The sequence below is a fragment of the Rhincodon typus genome, chromosome 8 (genome assembly GCF_021869965.1).
Source record: "Rhincodon typus isolate 14 chromosome 8, sRhiTyp1.1, whole genome shotgun sequence".
Taxonomy (NCBI): Eukaryota; Metazoa; Chordata; class Chondrichthyes; order Orectolobiformes; family Rhincodontidae; genus Rhincodon; species Rhincodon typus.
The window spans coordinates 9,510,812-9,529,232 of NC_063339.1; the positions used below are offsets into that span (position 1 = coordinate 9,510,812).

The following is an 18,421-nucleotide window of genomic DNA, read 5'->3' on the forward strand; positions in this document are numbered from 1 at the left end:
CGGGCAATTGCAGGATATGTGGGGTGGCTGGAAAAGTAGCACGTAGAATAATAGAATGGTTACATCACAAGAGTAGACTATTTGGCCCATTTAGATCATGCTGGCTCTCCAAATCACCCCGACCCAGTCACTCCCTTTTCCCTGTAGCTCAGCAATTCCTTTCACTTGAGACAATTATTGTTCAGGAAGAAGATGAGCCGTGATGGTATTGATTGTGGGAGCCAACTTGAGGGTCCATTTGGCTATTCCTGTCTCTATTTCTTATAGCTATTTTAATCAACCTGTTCGGGCATGTTACAACACACATCTGAAGCAGGAAGAGCCTGGGCCTCCTGGCCCAGGGTCGGGGACACTATCACTATATCGCAAGAGCCCCTCTATTTCTTATATGCTTATCGTCGTAAGACATGCCCGCAGCTTGCACTTGGCTCTGCTAGGATCTGCTTTGTGTAGATTTGTTGCCAGCAATCCCTCCTGTAATAAGGGTCCCAGCAGTTTACTCATATTAATAAGTGAAAGATGAGCCACTGATGTGACTTCAGCAGAAGAGACATACTTGATTAACAAGAAGTGTTTATTATGAAATAGTAATTGTGAAAAGATCTGGACAATATCCATGCTTGGGCTGTCAAGTGACAAGCAATATTCACACCACGCAAAAGGCCATCACCATCTCCAACAAGAAACAATCTAACCATCACCCTTTGGCATTCAATGGTGTTATCATCACTGAATCCCCCACAATCAACATCCTTGGAGTTACCATTGACTTAACTGGACTAGCCATAAAAATACAGTAGCTACAATATCAGGTCAGAGGCTAGGAATATTGCTGTGATCAACTCATCTCCTAACTCCTGAAAGTCTGCCCATCATCCAAAAGGCACAAGTCAGGAGTGTGATGGAATACTCCCCACTTGCCTGGATGGGTGCAGCTCCAAAAACACTCAAGAAGCTTGACACCATCCAGGACAAAGCAGCCAAATCCACAAGTATCCGCTCTCTCCACTGCTGGCTCTCAGTAGCAGCAGTGTGTACTATCTACAAGATGCACTTCAGTAATTCACCAAAGATCCTCATACAGCACCTTCCATACCCATGACCACTTCTATCTAGAAGGACAAGGGCAGCAGATACGTGGGAACACCTTCACCTGCAACTTCCCCTCCAAGCTACTCACCATCCTGACTTGGAAATATATTGCCGTTCATTCACAGTCAAGATCCTGGAATTCCCTCTCTAAGGGCATTGTGGGTCTACCTGCACCAAATGGATTGCAGCGGTTCAACAGGACAGCTCACCACCACCTTCTCAAGGGCAACTAGGGATGGACAAGAAATATTTGCCCAGCCAGCAACACCCAAGTCCCATGGTTGAATAAATACAAAAAAAGGACAAGAGATTACATTACCTTAAGACTGGTTAATTACATGTACCTTAGGAAAGAAACAATATCACTTAAGAGATATAACTAGACCTATATCTGATAGCACTAGACCATAGAGCTGGTGAACAATGAAGAACAAAGTGGCGAGTCGCTCCCAGAAACATTATTTAGATATCAGGAGTGGAGCTATTTCACAGCTTCTGAGTTAACCCTTTCAGGTTCACTGCTTTATGCAATGCTTATTTTCTTAGTAGGAGAGTGAGACGGATTATCTACTTGACACTGCCAAAGATAGCCGTAAATGCTTCAGCCTTGGTGTTTGCTCTCACTTGCTAAACATGCCATCATTCAAGAATAGGTAGGTTTGTGATCCCTCCTCCTACCATCAGTTGTTTCATTATTCATTCCCGAATTACTCACAGCTGAATGACACAGAGTTTGGTCTGATCCATGCGTGACCAATCAGCTCTGTCCACAGTCCGTTGCTTCTCTAGCTTAGCATGCATGTAGTCCTGTGCTGTAGCTTCCCTTTCTGTGACATATACCTATAGCTGATCCTGGCACGTTCGCTCATACTTACCATTGAACTAGTGTTGGTATCCCGGCTTAATGGTAATGGTAGAATGGGGATACGCTGGGCCATGAAGTTACTGATTATGTTTCAATGCAATTCAGCAGTTGCTGATGGCCCCCAAAGCCTCATGGCTGCCCATGATTTGTTCAATGTTCAAAGCCTACCCATTTAGCATGCGACATGACCAACTATATCCTGAGCATGAAGGTGGACCTTTATCTTCACAAGAACTGCGCAGTTATCACTCCTACCAACACTGTCGTGGGCAGACACATCTGTGACACTTTGGTGAGGACAAGGTCTACAATTATTCAAAAGTATGCGTTGTTCTCGAAGTGCAGTTACCAGGCTGTGTGGCTCTGTATGTAGGGTTCAGATCAAGTGATGGAGTGATCTGAGTCAGACTGCTTCGGTGAAGCACTAAGTGGGCGGCAACTGTGATTAATATGATGGGAAGAATGAAGAAGACACAATGTAAATGTTTTGGACCTGTGTTAATTAATGAAACGAATGTGTGCCTTATTCAATGACATCATACCTCAAGGAGATCAAACCCGTGAATGGTTTTGTTAATCGCTCAGATGACTAAGAGGAGATGTTCTCCTGCAAAACAACTTTGTAAACACCTGTTCAAACGGTGATGATGTAAATCAATTCAAAGCATATCACTGTGTCACTTACACCCAACAGATTGGCCAACCAATAGAAAATGTCAAATGTTTTACACAAAGATTGCAGATGCAAAACAAATCTTAGAGTGACACAGCACAGAATGAAGTCATTCAGACTATCAAGTCTGTGTCAGCTAAGGTTGTTCAGTTAACTCCTACAGCTCAGATCTTGCTTCGTTGCCCAATTTCATCCTTTCACTTGTAGCATCAACTCTCTTGCAACGGTTACTAAGAAATCTGTTTTCAGCAGACTCAACGGAATTGCATTAAATAGTATAACAATACATCAACAAACCTTCTTTCACCAGTCAGGAGATGGCAAATTAATGGCTAATCTGCTGAGCTATTTAAGATGATTAATGGGTACAGTCATAGATTCATTCATACAGCACAGAAAAGGACCTTTCAGTCCATCTCATCCATCCTGACCAGATATCCTAAATTAATCTAGTCCCATTTGCCAGCATTTGGCCAATATCCCTGTGAAACCTTCCTGTTCATATATTCATCCAGATGTCTTTTAAATGCTGTAATTGTACCAGCCTCCATCACTTCCTCTGGCAGCTCATTCCATACACACACCACCCTCTGTGTGAAAAAGTTGCCCCTCAGGTCCCTTTTAAACCTATGCCCTCTAGTTTTAGACTCCCCTACCCTAGGAAAAAGACCTTGGCTATTCACCCTATCCATGCCCCTCACAGATTTATGAACCTCTATAAGATCATCCCTCAGTTTCTGATGCTCCAGGGAAAATAGCCCAGTCTCTTCAGCCTCTATCTCAATACCCTATAAACCTGGCAAAATCCTTGTAAAGCTTTTCTGCCTCTTTCAAGTTTAGCAACATCTTCCTTAAAGCAGAGAGACCAGAATTGAATGCAGTGTTCCAAAAGTGGCATAATAAGAGAGACCCAACTCCTATACTCAATACAGATGAAAAGGTACTATTTATTCTTGCTGGGACAGTCCAGTACAAGGGCTATAATCTCCTCCTTAGGTCCACAACATCACAGATACCAGTGTTTAGTCAATTTGATTTATTTCATGTGAATCAGAACACGGTTGGAAGCACAGGTTACTGCTAAGGCTGTTGTCCCAGACTACATTCCATGAGTTGTGCTCCAGAGCTTGCTACTCTCCTAGCCAAGCTCTCCCAGTCGAGCTACAACACTGGGATCCATCCAACAATGTGGAAAATTGTCCTGCTACGTTCTATCTATAAAATTGGGACAAATGGATAAGTTTGTCCCACTGAGACAAGGAAGGGATGGCAAGGTGAAGGAACCTTGGATGACAAGACAAGTGGAACATCTAGTCAAGAGGAAGAAGAAAGCTTATTTAAAGTTGAGGAAGCAAGGATCAGACAAGGCTCTAGAGGGCTACAAAGTAGCCAGGAAGGAATTGAAGAATGGGCTTAGGAGAGCAGAAGGGGTATGAAAAAGCCTTGGCAGATAGGATTAAGGAAAACCCCAAGGCATCCTATACTTATGTGGGGAATAAGAAGATGACCAGAATGAGGGTAGGGCCAATCAGGGATAGTGGAGGGAACTTGTGCACAGAGTCAGAGGAAGTAGGGGAGGTCCTTAATGAATTATTTGCTTCAGTATTCACCAGTGAGAGGGACCTTGACGTTTGTGAGGACAGCATGAAACAGGCAGATATGCTCGAACAGGTTGATGTTAGGGAGGAGGGTGTGCTAGAAATTTTGAAAAACATGAGGATAGAAAAGTCCCCTGAGCTGGATGGGATATACCCAAGGTTACTATGGGAAGCGAGGGAAGAGATGTTTGGCGATGATCTTTGCGTCCTCGCTGTTCACTGGAGTAGTACCAGATGATTGGAGGGTGGCAAATGTTATTCCCTTGTTCAAGAAAGGGAATGGGGATAATCCTGGGAATTACAGACCAATCAGTCTTACTTTTGCAGTGGGCAAATTATTGGAGAGGATTCTGAGAGATAGTATTTATGATTATTTGTAAAAGCACAGTTTGATTAGAAATAGTCAGCATGGCTTTCTGAGGGACAGGACATGCCTCACAAGCCTTATTGAATTCTTTGAGGATGTGACAAACACATTAATGAAGGTAGAGCAGTGGATGTGGTGTATAGGGATTCTGGCAAGGCATTTGATAAGATTCCCCATGATAGGCCCATTCAGAAAGTAAGGAGGCATGGGATTCAGGGAAATTTGGCTGTCTGGATACAAAACTAGCTGTCCAATAGAAGACAGAGGGTGGTAGTAGATGGAAAGTATTCAGCCTGGAGCTCGGTGACCAGTGGTGTTCCACAGGGATCTGTTCTGGGACCTCTGCTGTTTGTGATCTTTATAAATGACTTGGATGAGGAAGTGGAAGGGTGGGTTAGTAAGTTTGCCAATGACACGAAGGTTGGTGGAGTTGTGGAAGTGTGGAGGGCTGTTGTAGGTTGCAATAGGACATTGGCAGGATGCAGAGCCGGGCAAAGAAGTGGCAGATGGAATTCAACCCAGAAAAATGTGAAGCGATTCATTTTGGAAGGTCGAATTTGAATGCAAAATACAGGGTTAATGGTAGGATTCTTGGCAGTGTGGAGGAACAGAGGGATCTTGGGGTCCACGTCCATAGATCCCTCAAAGTTGTGGGTCAGTGTGTGATTACTTGCTGTATGGGTCAGTACACAACAATCCACCACCTAGCCTGAGCGGTGCCTGTGGAACTGTATGTGCTTCTGGAGAGAAACAGACTTGTGTGGCAGCACAGTGGCTCACAGCACCAGGGTACTGGGTTTAATTCCACCCTTGGGTGACTATCTGTGTAGCGTTTACACATTCTCCCTGTGTCTACGTAGGTTTCCTCCCACAGTCCAAAGATGTGCAGGCTAGGTGGATTGGCCATGCTAAATTGCCTGTAGCGTTCAGGGATCTCTAGATTAGCTGGGTTATGGGGGGTGGGATGCTCTGAGGGTCAGTGTAGACTAGTTGGGCCAAAGGGTCTGTTTCATGCTGTAGAAATTTTATGATCTATGCACCATTTTTATTCAATTGCTGAGAGGCCAAGCAAAGAAAAACAGATATTTTGTCTCCTTCTCGCCTCTGAGTGTGATTTTGTGCATAGATTGATGAAAGGCTGTCTGAAGGCCTTTGGTCTATAACCTGGGCACTGTCCACTGAACCCCTCAACAAAAACCATCCAAGTCTGTTGTGAACTTGGCTTATCGGGACTGACTGGTCCAGCAAATTCTGATTCAGTCGAAGCATTTGAAATGGAAAACAGATTCCTCTTTCAACAGGCAGTAGAGGGATTGGAGTTGGCTGGACTCCTTGAACAAACATGGGAGAACATACATCCTCAGTCAGGCCAATGGCTAAACTCAGTGGTGGGGTGTGGCGGAGAGTGAGAGGACAGCTACTGGCTCCTTAAGAGCAAACCCCGATTCTGTTTTCATGATAGAAATGAAAAAAGGAGCCAAACAGGAGCAGGATGATGAAGCCACACTGCCTAAAACAGAGATTGCCACATTAAAGAAAAGCACCCAGTTCCATTAAAGATAACAAGGTGCAGGGCTGGATGAACACAGCAGGCCAAGCAGCATCATAGGAGCAGAGAGGCTGACGTTTCGGGCCTCGACCCTTCATCAGAAAAGGGGGAGGGGAAGGGGGTTTTGAAATAAATAGGGAGAGAGTGGGAGGCGGATAGAAGAGGGATAGAGGAGAGGATAGGTGGAGAGGAAACAAACAGGTCGAAGAGGCGGGGATGGGGCCAGGAAAGGTGAGTGTAGGTAGGGAGTTAGGAAGGGGATAGGTCAGTCCAGGGAGGACGGACAGGTCAAGGGGGCGGGATGAGGTTGGTCGGTAGGAGATGGAGGTGCGGCTTGAGGTGGGAGGAGGGGATAGGTGGGAGGAAGAACAGGTTAGGGAGGCAGGGACGAGTTGGACTGGTTTTAAGTACAGTTTGAGTGCAACTTCCTGCTTATACTAAAAGCAGAAGATTGATCTTCTTGTAGTTTTGTTAACATTTCAATACGAGAAGTAAAAATTCTGTGAAATCACAATGATGGAAGTCTCAACCTGATGCCATCGTTTAGTCCGAAAGGCCTGAGGTCTCTAATTCCATTGTGTGGCTCTTTTCCAATGTCATTTAATCTTTATGCTTTGCAATTCTCTCATAAACTGCCCGTATATCAACATTGATTGCGCTTTGAAAGTAACTCAATGTTTGTGAAGTCCTTTGGGATACTTCATCTATAGTATGTGTGCTGCATAAAATGCATGTTCTTTCCTTGTACATGTGTAACTGACAGCCTGAACAGTTATTTGGGGCAATGCACTCCGTGACTATGTTTTTTTGTCAATGAATTCTTTATAAATAAGACTGCGAAAAGGAGCACACGTTATGGAAGCTTTTCACCTCACATTCATCAGGACAAATGCAAGAATGCCAAATTTCAAATGATCACAACAATTTAAACTATAGGAAAAAAGGGTGCTGAATGCTTAGCAAGTTGATTCTGATGCTAGTGCACAAGATGTTAAACCAAAGCTCCTTGGTGCCTTATTCAGGTCCATGTTATAGATTAAATGGCATTACTTGAAGAACAACAGCGGATAACCTGTCTGGTTTAAGATTTATACAAATCCTGGCACTTAATTGTCACTCCATAACACCTGCGCTGAACAGATGCAATGTATGGGATATATATACATATATATTTGTATGTGCATAAAGAATCTATATATTTCAAGAGACAAAAAAGTGTCATGGAGGCTGCCAATCTCTGCAGCATTCCCGTGGCAACGCCCAGACAAATCAGACTTACCTTGCCTTGAACAATGATTGACAGTTAACTGTTCTTGCTGCATGGCCCAGCCAAACAGCACCCTCTTCTCATGCTGTATAAATTGGTGTTCCTTTTCTCAAGTCTGCTTCTTGTATCCTGGCCCAGACGAACATAAGATGAAAAGTTTTGACTTCCTGTCTCCTTTTAGTGACATTTAAGCTCTGTACTATCAAGCAATTTCTAAACACGCACTAGATCATCTTTTCACCTTTTCTACATTCCAAGTCTCTCATCCCACTTTCACCCAAGCGAGATTGTGTCTATGGCCTCACTACTCACTCAATAACAGAATGGCCAAACGTCCCAGCTATGACTTTACCTCAGCCCTGCGTGGATCATCACTTTATTGCTTTAGATACTTGAACATGAAATCTAGGCTGATGACTGAGAGCGAAAGGAATGCTTTACTGGTCGTATTAAGTGCAAGTGTTAGCGAACAAGATGTTAAACCAAGTTTCCTTGCTGCCTTACTCAGGTACATGTTATAGGTTCAATAACATTATTTGAAGAATAACAGGGGATAACTACCTAGTTTAAAATTTAGATAAAACCTGGCAGTTAATTGTCAATCTGCATTGACGGTACTTTTTCTAGGGTAACACCTCTACCCAATCAGAGTCTACCTGCCAACCCATCAGCACTTTTCTCTCATGCAGTACAATTGGCTGAATTGGTATTCTTGTGAATTGTCCTGATGAGTGCAAGCTTCAAGAAAAGATCTCTTTTCTCAGTGATACAAAAGCTGGGGAGTTTTCGCCGGAGTCCTAGACAATATTTACCCCTCAAATTATGCCACTATAACATGTGATAACACTGGGACAAAACTGTGTACGAAACTGGCTTCTGTCTCCCACATTATAAAAACAGTGATACTTCAAATGTACTTCATTGGCTGTAAAGTGCTTTGGGATACTCCGAAGTAATGAAAATAACATAAATTAAAGCTCTTTCCTTCTTTCAATGTCTCCATGTAATAGCCCCAAATTCTATTTGCCAATTTTATGACTATTTCACCCTGTAGCCTCCTTTATAATTATTTGACAATCTGCACATTTCCAAAATTTGCTGCCATTCCAATGCAAATTTTATTACTCCGAGCATATTTCTGACATAATCTTTCCCAAAACCTACTACTTCACAGGGGTATCCCTGAACTGCTTGTTCAAGAAGTCAGATACCTCTTTCCACTGATTGGACAGATGTCAAGACAGTTTGAATGGGCCCTTCCTAAGCACCTATTAATTACCAATGGCTTCCGCATCAATGGAGTTTACTGAACAGAGACGATCAGAAAACTGAAACACAAACAGAAATTGCTGGCATAGCTTATCAGGTCTGGCAGCTTCCGCGGAGAGAAATCAGAGTTAACGTTTCAGGTTCAGTGACCCGTCTTCAGAATGTGATCAGAAAAAGTGGTCTGTTTTAATTTTCACTCAGTTAGCACACTGCAAGCATAACATAAATGAGGTAAATCCTCAACTACATTTATTTAAGGAACTCAAGGGGTCATTGGATGATTATTTGGATAGAAATAGTGTGCAGGGATATGGGGAAAGGCAGGAGATTAGCACACGAGGTAATGATGCTTGTTTGAAGAAGCCAGTGCAGGCAAAATGGGCCGAATGTTCTCCCGCAGCCGAGTGATCTACTTTTGTTCCTTGTTTGTGCATTCCTGTGTCATCTGTCACATGTCATAAACTGCTCATCTGACAGCTGGCACTAGATGAACTGAAATGTTGACAATGTGGGCAGCACAGTGGCTCAGTGGTTAGCACAACTGCACTTACAGCGCCAGGGACTTGGGTTCGATTCCACCCTCAGGTGATTATCTGTGTGGAGTTTGCACATTCCACTTTGTCTGTGTGGATTTCCTCCCACAGTCCTAAGATATGTACATTAGGTGGATCGACCATGCTAAATTGCCCCTAGTGTCCAGCAACATGCAGGTAAGGTAGATTAGCCATGGGAAATGCAGGGTTACACAGATAGGGTAGGGAGATAGATCTGGATAGAATGCTTTTCACAGGGTTGGTGTGAACTCAAAGGCCAGTTTCCATGCTCTAGGGATTCCATGATAATTAAATACTTGGAAGACTTACAGCCATTGTTTTTGGTCATCATACCAAACTTCAGCCGATATGACCCCATTCTTGTCACTGCCAACATTCTGAGGTCAAGGCAGTCAGCTTGTGAATTTGATGTTGTATTTGACCTCAAGATGAACCCCCACTCTCATGTTCATGCCGCCTCCAAACCTGTATCATTTCCATCTCCATACTATCCCCTGATTGTGTCCCAGTCTCAGCTCATCTGCTGGTGAAACCCTCATTCATGCATTTACCCTCTCTAGCTTTGACAATTCCGACAGGCTAGCTGCTCTCCCACATTCTATCTTCTGTGAGCCCAAGATGATCTGGAACTCTGCTGCCAATGTCTAAACTTGCAGCAATTGCCCACTGACCTGCATTGTCTCCCAGTCAAGCAATATCTTGGTTTTAAAATGCTCATCCCTGTTTACAAATCCCTATATGGCCTCACTCGCACCCCACCACCCCTCAAATCTCGACAATCTCCTTGCCTCAGAAGCTTCTGAGATAATAGCCCCCAACTAATTCTGGTTTAGAGCCTTTCTGACTTTAATTGGTCCACCATTGCTATTATTAGAAGACTATTGTCTTACCTATTGTTAGCAGGATTATGATGCAGACCTCATTTTTTTATTCATTCCTAAAATGAGGGCATCACTGGCTAAGCCAGCATTTATTGTCCATCCCTAATTGCCCAGAAGGTAGTTAAGAGTCAACCACATTACTGTGGGTCTGGAATCACATGTAGGCCAGAAAGGATGGCAATTTTGTTCCCTAATGGGCATTAGAAAATCAGATGTTTTTTTCCCCAACAATTGGCAACAGCTTCATGGTCATGGTCATCATCATCAAATTCAAATTCCACCATCTGCCATGGGCAAGATTTGAACCCAGGTCCCCAGAATGTTATTTGGGTTTCTGGATTAGCAGTCCAGTGATAATACCACTAGGCCATTGCCTCCCCTTTTAGGGCTGATCTTTCTCTGCGCCCCTCTGTCACTGTAACACTATATTCTGCATTCTGTTCTATTACCCTGATGTACTTATGCAAGGTATGATTTGTCTGGACAGCATGTAAAAAATACTTTTCACTATATCTCGGTACACGTGACAATAATAAACCAATCAAATCACTGGAAGCCATGTGTCCAGCTAGCCTAGCCCCAAAGTCTGGAGATAGTTCCATAAAGCTTTGTGCCTCACTATCACTTTCCTCCTTTGAGACCCTCCTTCAAATCTACCTTAGCATCTCACCTCATATGCCCTGGTGTGTGTCCTATTTAGTGTCCTTCCATAAAGTACCTTGGGGCAATTTATTACGGTAAAGTTGCTATGAAATTAGAAGTTGCCTTCAGCACTGATTCTAAACCTCTAACTTCTTCCAATTCCAACATAACTGAAATGTTAACTCTGCTCTTCTCCTTCCTCAGATGCCCACCTGGACACTAAGCGTTTCCCAGTTCTTTCTTATTCTTAGTCCACTTTTGCTGCAATTTATTCTCAGATTCACACTGTCGCATGCAGTGCACAGATATGAGAGCTCGCAAAATGGTCTTAAACCAGCTGTTTTGTACATCTGGGGCCTCAGACTGTAATCCTATTTGAGATTGTATTCGACATGTATTATGACTTGTTTTAACTTTGTCACCACTGTGTTTGATGGGGAGTGTCTCTGGTGCAAAGCTGACAACTGCAGCACATTGGGATTAAGCAAGAAGTCACCTCATTCGTGTTTGACTAGCAGATTGCACTCACTCCCATTACATCTTGGTTATTTTTACCCAAAGATGGAATGAGCACTCTTTGCCTTTTCCTGTCCTATATCAACCTAGTAATGGGCTGTAGAGGCTCAAGGCCAAATACTAAGAGACCTATGCTTTGCTCATAAAGGGTATAAATTGTACATGCTCTCAATCCCTCCCAAGGCTTTCTAGCAGAGCAAGCAGATTCACGTAATATATGCCAGAAATGCAAGTTAACAACAACACCTTTCACTTATATAGCATTCACTGTAGTGAAACTTCCCAAAGCACTACTGGACCAAAGATTGACAATGAACCAAGCAGGAAGTATGAGCTGGCCAAAAGCTTTGTCACAAGTGCATGTGAAAAGGGGCACTTTCAATGAGGATTGGGATGTGGCAAAGCAGAAATGCAGGAGAATGTGCAAACTCCCCACAGACAGTTACCTGAAGGTGGAATTGAACCCCAGTCCCTGGTGCTGTGAAGCAGCAGGGCTAGCCACCATGCTACTCTTCTATACCTCCACTGGACCCATCTTCATTTTCTTTACTCAGAACATACAACGAAGAAGCAGAAGTGGGCCATTCCACCCATCAAGTCTGCTCAGCTATTCAATGGCATCATGGTTAATCTGATCATCCCCAACTCCACTTTCCTGCTCTTTCCCCATAACCCTTGATTCCCTGACTGATTAAAAATCTGTCTATCTCAGCTTTGACCCATCAGTTATCATACCATTACTCTCCTTTTGCCTTACACAACTATATTTTTTAATCTGTCCTGCCTCCCACTCTATCATAGAGTTTCTCTTTGCCACCTCATTAACCATCAGCCTGTATTAAACCCAGTAAGAACCAAAACAGAGAGAAGCGGGATTGGAAGGAACAGGAATTATCTTCACTGTTTTTCTGGGTCCTGTTGATGTCTTAAAAACTTGCATTTAAACTGTAAGTTGCTCGCAACATCATCGCTTAACAAGCCTGGGGGAGTTAATGTACTGTGGCAGAGCCAAATTACAATGTACAGTTCCATCTGTTGACCAGTGAATGTTAATTCAGCTCCCTCACATTGTCCGTCTCAGTCACTTCTCTCAGTCAAATTCCCCTGACACCATCAATTATGCCTTAGATTAAAAATATTCCATCCCCTCCCCACAACTGTTTCAATCCAATTCTTAGATTCTCAGGAAACCAGAACTGATTAAAGAAAAATAAAGAAAAGCCAATGATGTACATAAAGTGAAAATCTCATTGGCAGACCGCAAACATAGGGAATGTTAAATTCCGTGTTACCCTGCGACACCGTGGCTAGTTCTGTCACTGCTGAGGCAAACAGTTATGCAGTCAAATTTCACACCTCAGGCCTGAGCACCACTGAGCCGACACTCCCAGTGGACTACTGATGGCAAATTGTTGAACATGCTTTATTTCTGACGAGCCTTTCAACCACGAACGTCCTATCTCCCCTCTCTGGTGGGCCCCCATAGTATCACTTTGAAGTAGAATAGGAATTTTCTAAGATTAAATGAATGGGCAGGACTCTGGCAGATGGAGTTCGATGTAAGCAAATATGAGGTTATCCATGTTGTACTGAAGAAGGATAGATCAGGGTACTGTCTAGGTGGTGTGAAGTTAAAAACAGTGGATGTCCAAAGATACTTGGGGACTCAGGGGCATGGATCTTTTAAATGCTATGTTCAGTCTAGAAAATAATCAAGAAAGCTAATGGGATGCTGGCTTTTATGTCTACAGGACTGCAGTATAAGGACGCAGAAGTTATGCTGCAGTCATACAAAACCCTGGTTAGACCTCACTTGGAGTACTGTGAGCTGATATGGGCACCATATCTTAGGAAGGATGTAATGGCCTTGGAGGGAGGACATAGTAGATTTACAAGAATGATGCCTGATCTTCAGGAATTAAGTTATTAGGAGATAGTATACACATGATGTTTGGTTTCTCTAGAATTTGAAGGATAAGGGGTGGTCTGATCAAAGTCTTTAAGATACTAACAGGAAAAGACAGGATAGATTATTTTAGGGCAGCACAGTGGCTCAGTGGTTAGCACTGCTGCGTCACAGCAGCAGGGACCCAGATTTGATTCCACCCTCAGGTGGCTGTCTGTGTGGAGTTTGCATGTTCTTCCCGTGTCTGTGTGGGTTTCCTCCCATAGTCTAAAGATGTGCAGGTAGGTGGATTGGCCATGGGAAATTGCCAATAGTGTTCAGGGATATGGAGCTTAGGTGGGTTATAGGGGGATGGGTCGGTGTGGACTTGTTGGGCCGAAGGGCCAGTTTCCATGCTGTAGGGATTCTATGATGAAGATAAACTATTTCCACAGGTTGGGGATTCTAGGACTAGGGGCATAGTCTGAGCATTAGGGCCAGACTTTTCAGGAGAGATGTTAGGAAGCACTTCTACACACAGAGGATAGTAGATGTTTGGAACTCTCTTCCATAAATGACAATCGATGCTGGATCAGCTGTTAGTTTTAAATATGGGGGAGATAAATTTTTGCTAAGCAGAGGTCTTAAGGGATATGTGCCAAAGGCAGGTATATGGAGTTAGGCCACAGCTTCACCATGATCTCACTGAATAGTGGACAGGCTTGAAGGGCTGAATGGCCCACGTCTGTTCCTATGTTCCGATATCAAATTCATAGAAATAAAAGGGAAAAGAACATCAAATACATCCTGCAAGTATTGCTTTATCCTTCTGCCTAGGCTGCAACCAGATCATCTGGCCATGATCCCATTATTGTTTATGTGGGAGAAGGGCTGATACCTGGGTCGAAGATTGCTCTGATGACAGGCTTGTGTTAGCAGGCTTTTAGAGAATGAGTTAATGCAGGATCGGACCGATTCCGTCTGCATCACTGCAATACACAGCATAGAAACTTAGAAAATAGGAGCAGGAGTAGACTATTTGGTGCAGCACACCTGCTCCCACATTCAGTATCATCATGGGTGATCAGCCAACTATATAACCTGTTCCTGCTTTCTCCCCACAGTCTTTGACCCCCTTTAGCCCTAAGAACTATATCTGACTCCTTTTTGAAAACATTCAATGTTTTGGCCTTGGCTGCATTGACTGCAGAGAACTTCACAGACTCATCACTCTCTGGGGGAAGGAATTTCTTTTCATCAAATTCCTAAATGACCTACCCTGTATCCTCAGACTGTGACCCCTGTTTCTGGTAACTCTTTTCCAGCCAGAAGGCATGAACCATACCTCAAGCAGTAACTTGCTCCCCAAATCCGTTTCACTTTGATGTAAGGGAGCTCTCTGCTCAACTATGGTTGATGCAGGCTAATGGTGGCATGTTTTATTAATAGCTTTCTAATCCTTCCCTTGTCGAAGGAGGCAAGGGTTATGGGGCAGCAAGTAGAAGAGCAATGACAAAGCCACAATCAGATCATAGAAGCATCGAGAATAGGAGCAGGAGTAGGCCATTCAGCCCTTCAAACATCTTTCTAGCATTTACCCTGTCTAGGTCGTGTTAGAATTTTATAGGTTTCTGTGAGATCAGTAAGGAGATAATAATACAGAAATGACTTCTGGAAGGAATATAATGTTGACATGAAGAAAGCCACATTTGCAGACAACATAAAAATAGGTGAAAAGGCGGATAGTGAGAAGGATATAAATGGTTTACAGAAAGATATTGAGAGTTCAAGTAAGTGGGTAAAAAGTTGGGAAAGAGGTATAATGTGGGAAAATGTTCTTTTTGAAAGGGAGAACAAAGGAACTGAATATTATTTAAATGGAGGAAAACTGCAGAAATTGCAACACAAAGGTGTTGGAGAGGCCACACCTGGAGTACCGTAAGCAATTTTGGTCCCCTTATGTCAGAAAGATATAATTTCATTGGAGGCGGTTCAGAGAAGGTTCACTCGGGGAATTTCCAGTATGGAGGGATTGTCTTTTGAGAAAACATTTGCAGATTTGGAGTCTGCTCGGTGGAATTTAGAAAAGTGAGAGGTGATCTCATTCTTAAAGGGCTTGACAGAGTAAATGCTGACAGGATGTTTCCCCACCATGGGAGAGTCTAGGGCTAAAGGTCACTGTGTCAAAATAAAGGGGTGCTAATTTAAGACTGAGATGAGAAGTAATGGTTTCTGTCAGAGGGTTGTGAGTCTTTGGAAATCCTTGTCACCAGGAGCTGTGGGGGTGACAGAGTCCTTGTGTATATTTAAGGTTGAGGTAGATAGATCCTTGTCCGTCAGGGAATCAAGCGTTATTGGGAAAGAGTAGGAAAGTGGATGGAGGAATGTCAGATCAGCTGTGATCCTTTTGAATGGTGGAGCAGGTTTGAGTTGCGAAATGGCCTACTCCTGTTCCTCTTTCTTCTGGTCTTAGACACGCACTCATTTTTCTGAACTCCAGTGAATACAGTCCATACAGATCAGTTATGATCTTAACGAACAGCAGAGTGGGCTTGAACAGCTGAATACCCTGCTCTTGTTTCCTACAATCTGATGGTGACATTCTCTAAGAAGTGCATCAACAGCTACCCAATTGATTAGGATGTAGCAAGGTCATGTGGAGATGAGTATAATTGGAAGTACTTCAAACATTGGAGTTCTGTATATTCACAACAGATTGGCAACAGGTCTTTATTCAAAGAGCTATGAGAACAATTTCAAAAATAAATGATTGGAATCATAATTCTTTTCCGCCATCCTCCCCAGAAGACACAATAATAAACTGAACTGTGGCTCTCCCTGACCATGATTGTTTTATTTCTCTCCGCATTGGATCTGTCTCATTTCTATTTGCAGTATTTCATTAAAAAGGAGCTGCCCTCATGAAATCTCTGCAATTTGCAAAGAAATCGAATGCAACTGCTCCTTGACTTCAAAGATATATGGCCGGGATTTGGTGTCATTAATAACTTAAAACGCACGCTGGCTGGCTTTCTCAAAACTGCATTTACTCCTGTCATAATGCGATGTTGTGATAATGAGAGTGTGAGTTCCAGAAGGAGAGAGCCAGGCACAGAGAGAGAAAAGGAAAATCCACCTATACCGATCTTTGAAGACAACCGGACAAATTGTGTACAATATGGCCCTTTAATGAAGCCCCGGCATGTTTTGCCCAACATTTACAGAAGCACAGGTTGTGGGCCTCAGCTACATTATTGAATACATTTTCTTCACTTTAGGCAGGATGTCAAGGCATTGGTGAGGGTTCAGAAGGGATTTACTGCAACCTTACCAGGGACTAGAGGGTTTCAATGATGTCGAGACACCAAAGAGGTAGGGATTGTTGCCCTTTGGATTTGGAAGGTTAAGGGGAAAATAAACAGGAATGTTCAAAAAGTAAGAACCATTTGGGTAGTGTGGATCGAGAAACAGTGCACTCACATAAAAGTTGGTAACGTGAACATGCAAGAAAATTGCCAAAACGATTGTTGGAAAATGAGGACAATTTTTAATGTGGTCAGCAGTTAAGAGATGGTGCACACAGTCTGAATGGTAGAGGGAGCTGTTAACGTCAGCCTTTCTGCTCCTATGATGCTGCTTGGCCTGCTGTGTTCATCCAGCTCTGCACCTTGTTGTCTCAGATTCTCCAGCATCTGCAGTTCCTACTATCGCTGTTTTAAATTGTTATTTTTAAAAGCGAATCGGACATCTACTTGAAAAGGAATTATTGCAGGGTTATCCATGTGGTGGGATTAACTGGATAGCTTTACCGAAGAGCTGGTGCAGATGAAATAAGCTGAATAGTTTTTTTTTGTCTGTAATGCCAATGATTTTGTTTGTCCCTGGAATCCAAATTGATCATGTCCAATGTACTGCGTTGTCCCGCCCACTCTCTTTGTTATAAATCTCAACACAACTTTCAAGGGGCATGTAATCAGACAAAATGCATGGAGGTGAGTACAAAAGCAGAGAATACACACGTCTCTTCAATTGTGGATGGACCAACATAAAAGAGCTATGAACTCTCCAGTCTCTTTGTCTCCAGGGTTCATACTGAACAAAACAAGAGATTAAAATTTAACTGGTGACAGGCAGGAGTGAATGGACATTAATAAATTTCCACTGTATCATGGTTTCAAGTTTCAGAAGTATTACGCCACAACATAAGACATTGGAATCACCATAAACATCACCTCCAGCAGGAACAAATTACTGCTGATGCTGGAATCTGAACTGAAAACAAAAAATACTGGAGTTCGCAATGGGTCAGGTTGCATCATGGATGCTGCCTGATCCATTGTGATCTCCAGCATTTTTGTTTTCACTAAGCATCACCCCTTCTTTGGAAAACAACTTTGCCCTTACAAACGTTGCATGGTGAAAGAGCCACGTTTTCTGTCTGACTTTTATAAATCAATGCAAGCTGTCTGCCTGTGGTTTAACCAGAAAGTAATTGACCAATATCCCAATTGACAAAAAAGCCATTGGAGAGAGGCTTCCAGGATTTCCACCTAATTTGCCATTTGAATCGAAATTACGAAGGACAAATAGTTCACAATGTAGTGGAGTGTAGTATGGCACTTCAAGCTAAGGGCCACAACCTGGTTGAATTAGGCAAAGGGATGGCAAATTTAAAACAGAAATGAGGAGAAATTGCTTCTCTCATAGGGTCACGAATCTGCGGCATTCACTTCCCCATGGATGTGGTGGCTGCCGGGAATAAACAGAATAAAATTATGAAGACAGATGGATTTTTAATGAGTAAAGGGTTGAAGGGTTATGGGGAATGGGCAGGAAAGTGGAGTTAAGGCTGAGACGAGATCAGCCATGATCTCTTTGAATGTTAGAACAGGCTCAAGGGGCTGAATGGCCTACTCATGCTCCTAAATCTTACGGTGTTCTGAATAGTGCAGCAGGTGAGAGAGTCCAAATTAGCCCCTCCTGTTTCTACCTCCTATGTTCCTAAGCAGCAATGCCACAGGACAGTGAGTATACCTGTTTCCATGCTTCTATAGTTCAAAATGTCACATTCCCAATATTTGTCAGGAAGCAAAAAGAGAGAAAAGATTTGAATTTATATAGCACCTTTCATAACTACAAGACTCGGCTCTGTGAAAAGCATGCGATGCAGATGGTTGGCCTCTTCGAAACCCCACTCCATGTACACCCAGCCCGCTTACATGAGAATACAAATCCCTCTTCAAATCCCCAGCCCGTGTACATG

General features: G+C 43.1%; 1 protein-coding gene across 1 annotated transcript in view; it reads right to left on the reverse strand.

Annotated features, from left to right (window-relative positions):
• The window catches only part of nrxn3a (neurexin 3a), a 1,856,693-nt gene that overhangs the window by 844,784 nt on the left and 993,488 nt on the right, over positions 1 to 18,421 (reverse strand). Inside the window, 1 exon segment of the mRNA XM_048600025.1 lies at positions 2,913 to 2,930. Coding sequence (XP_048455982.1) covers positions 2,913 to 2,930 — 18 coding nt within the window.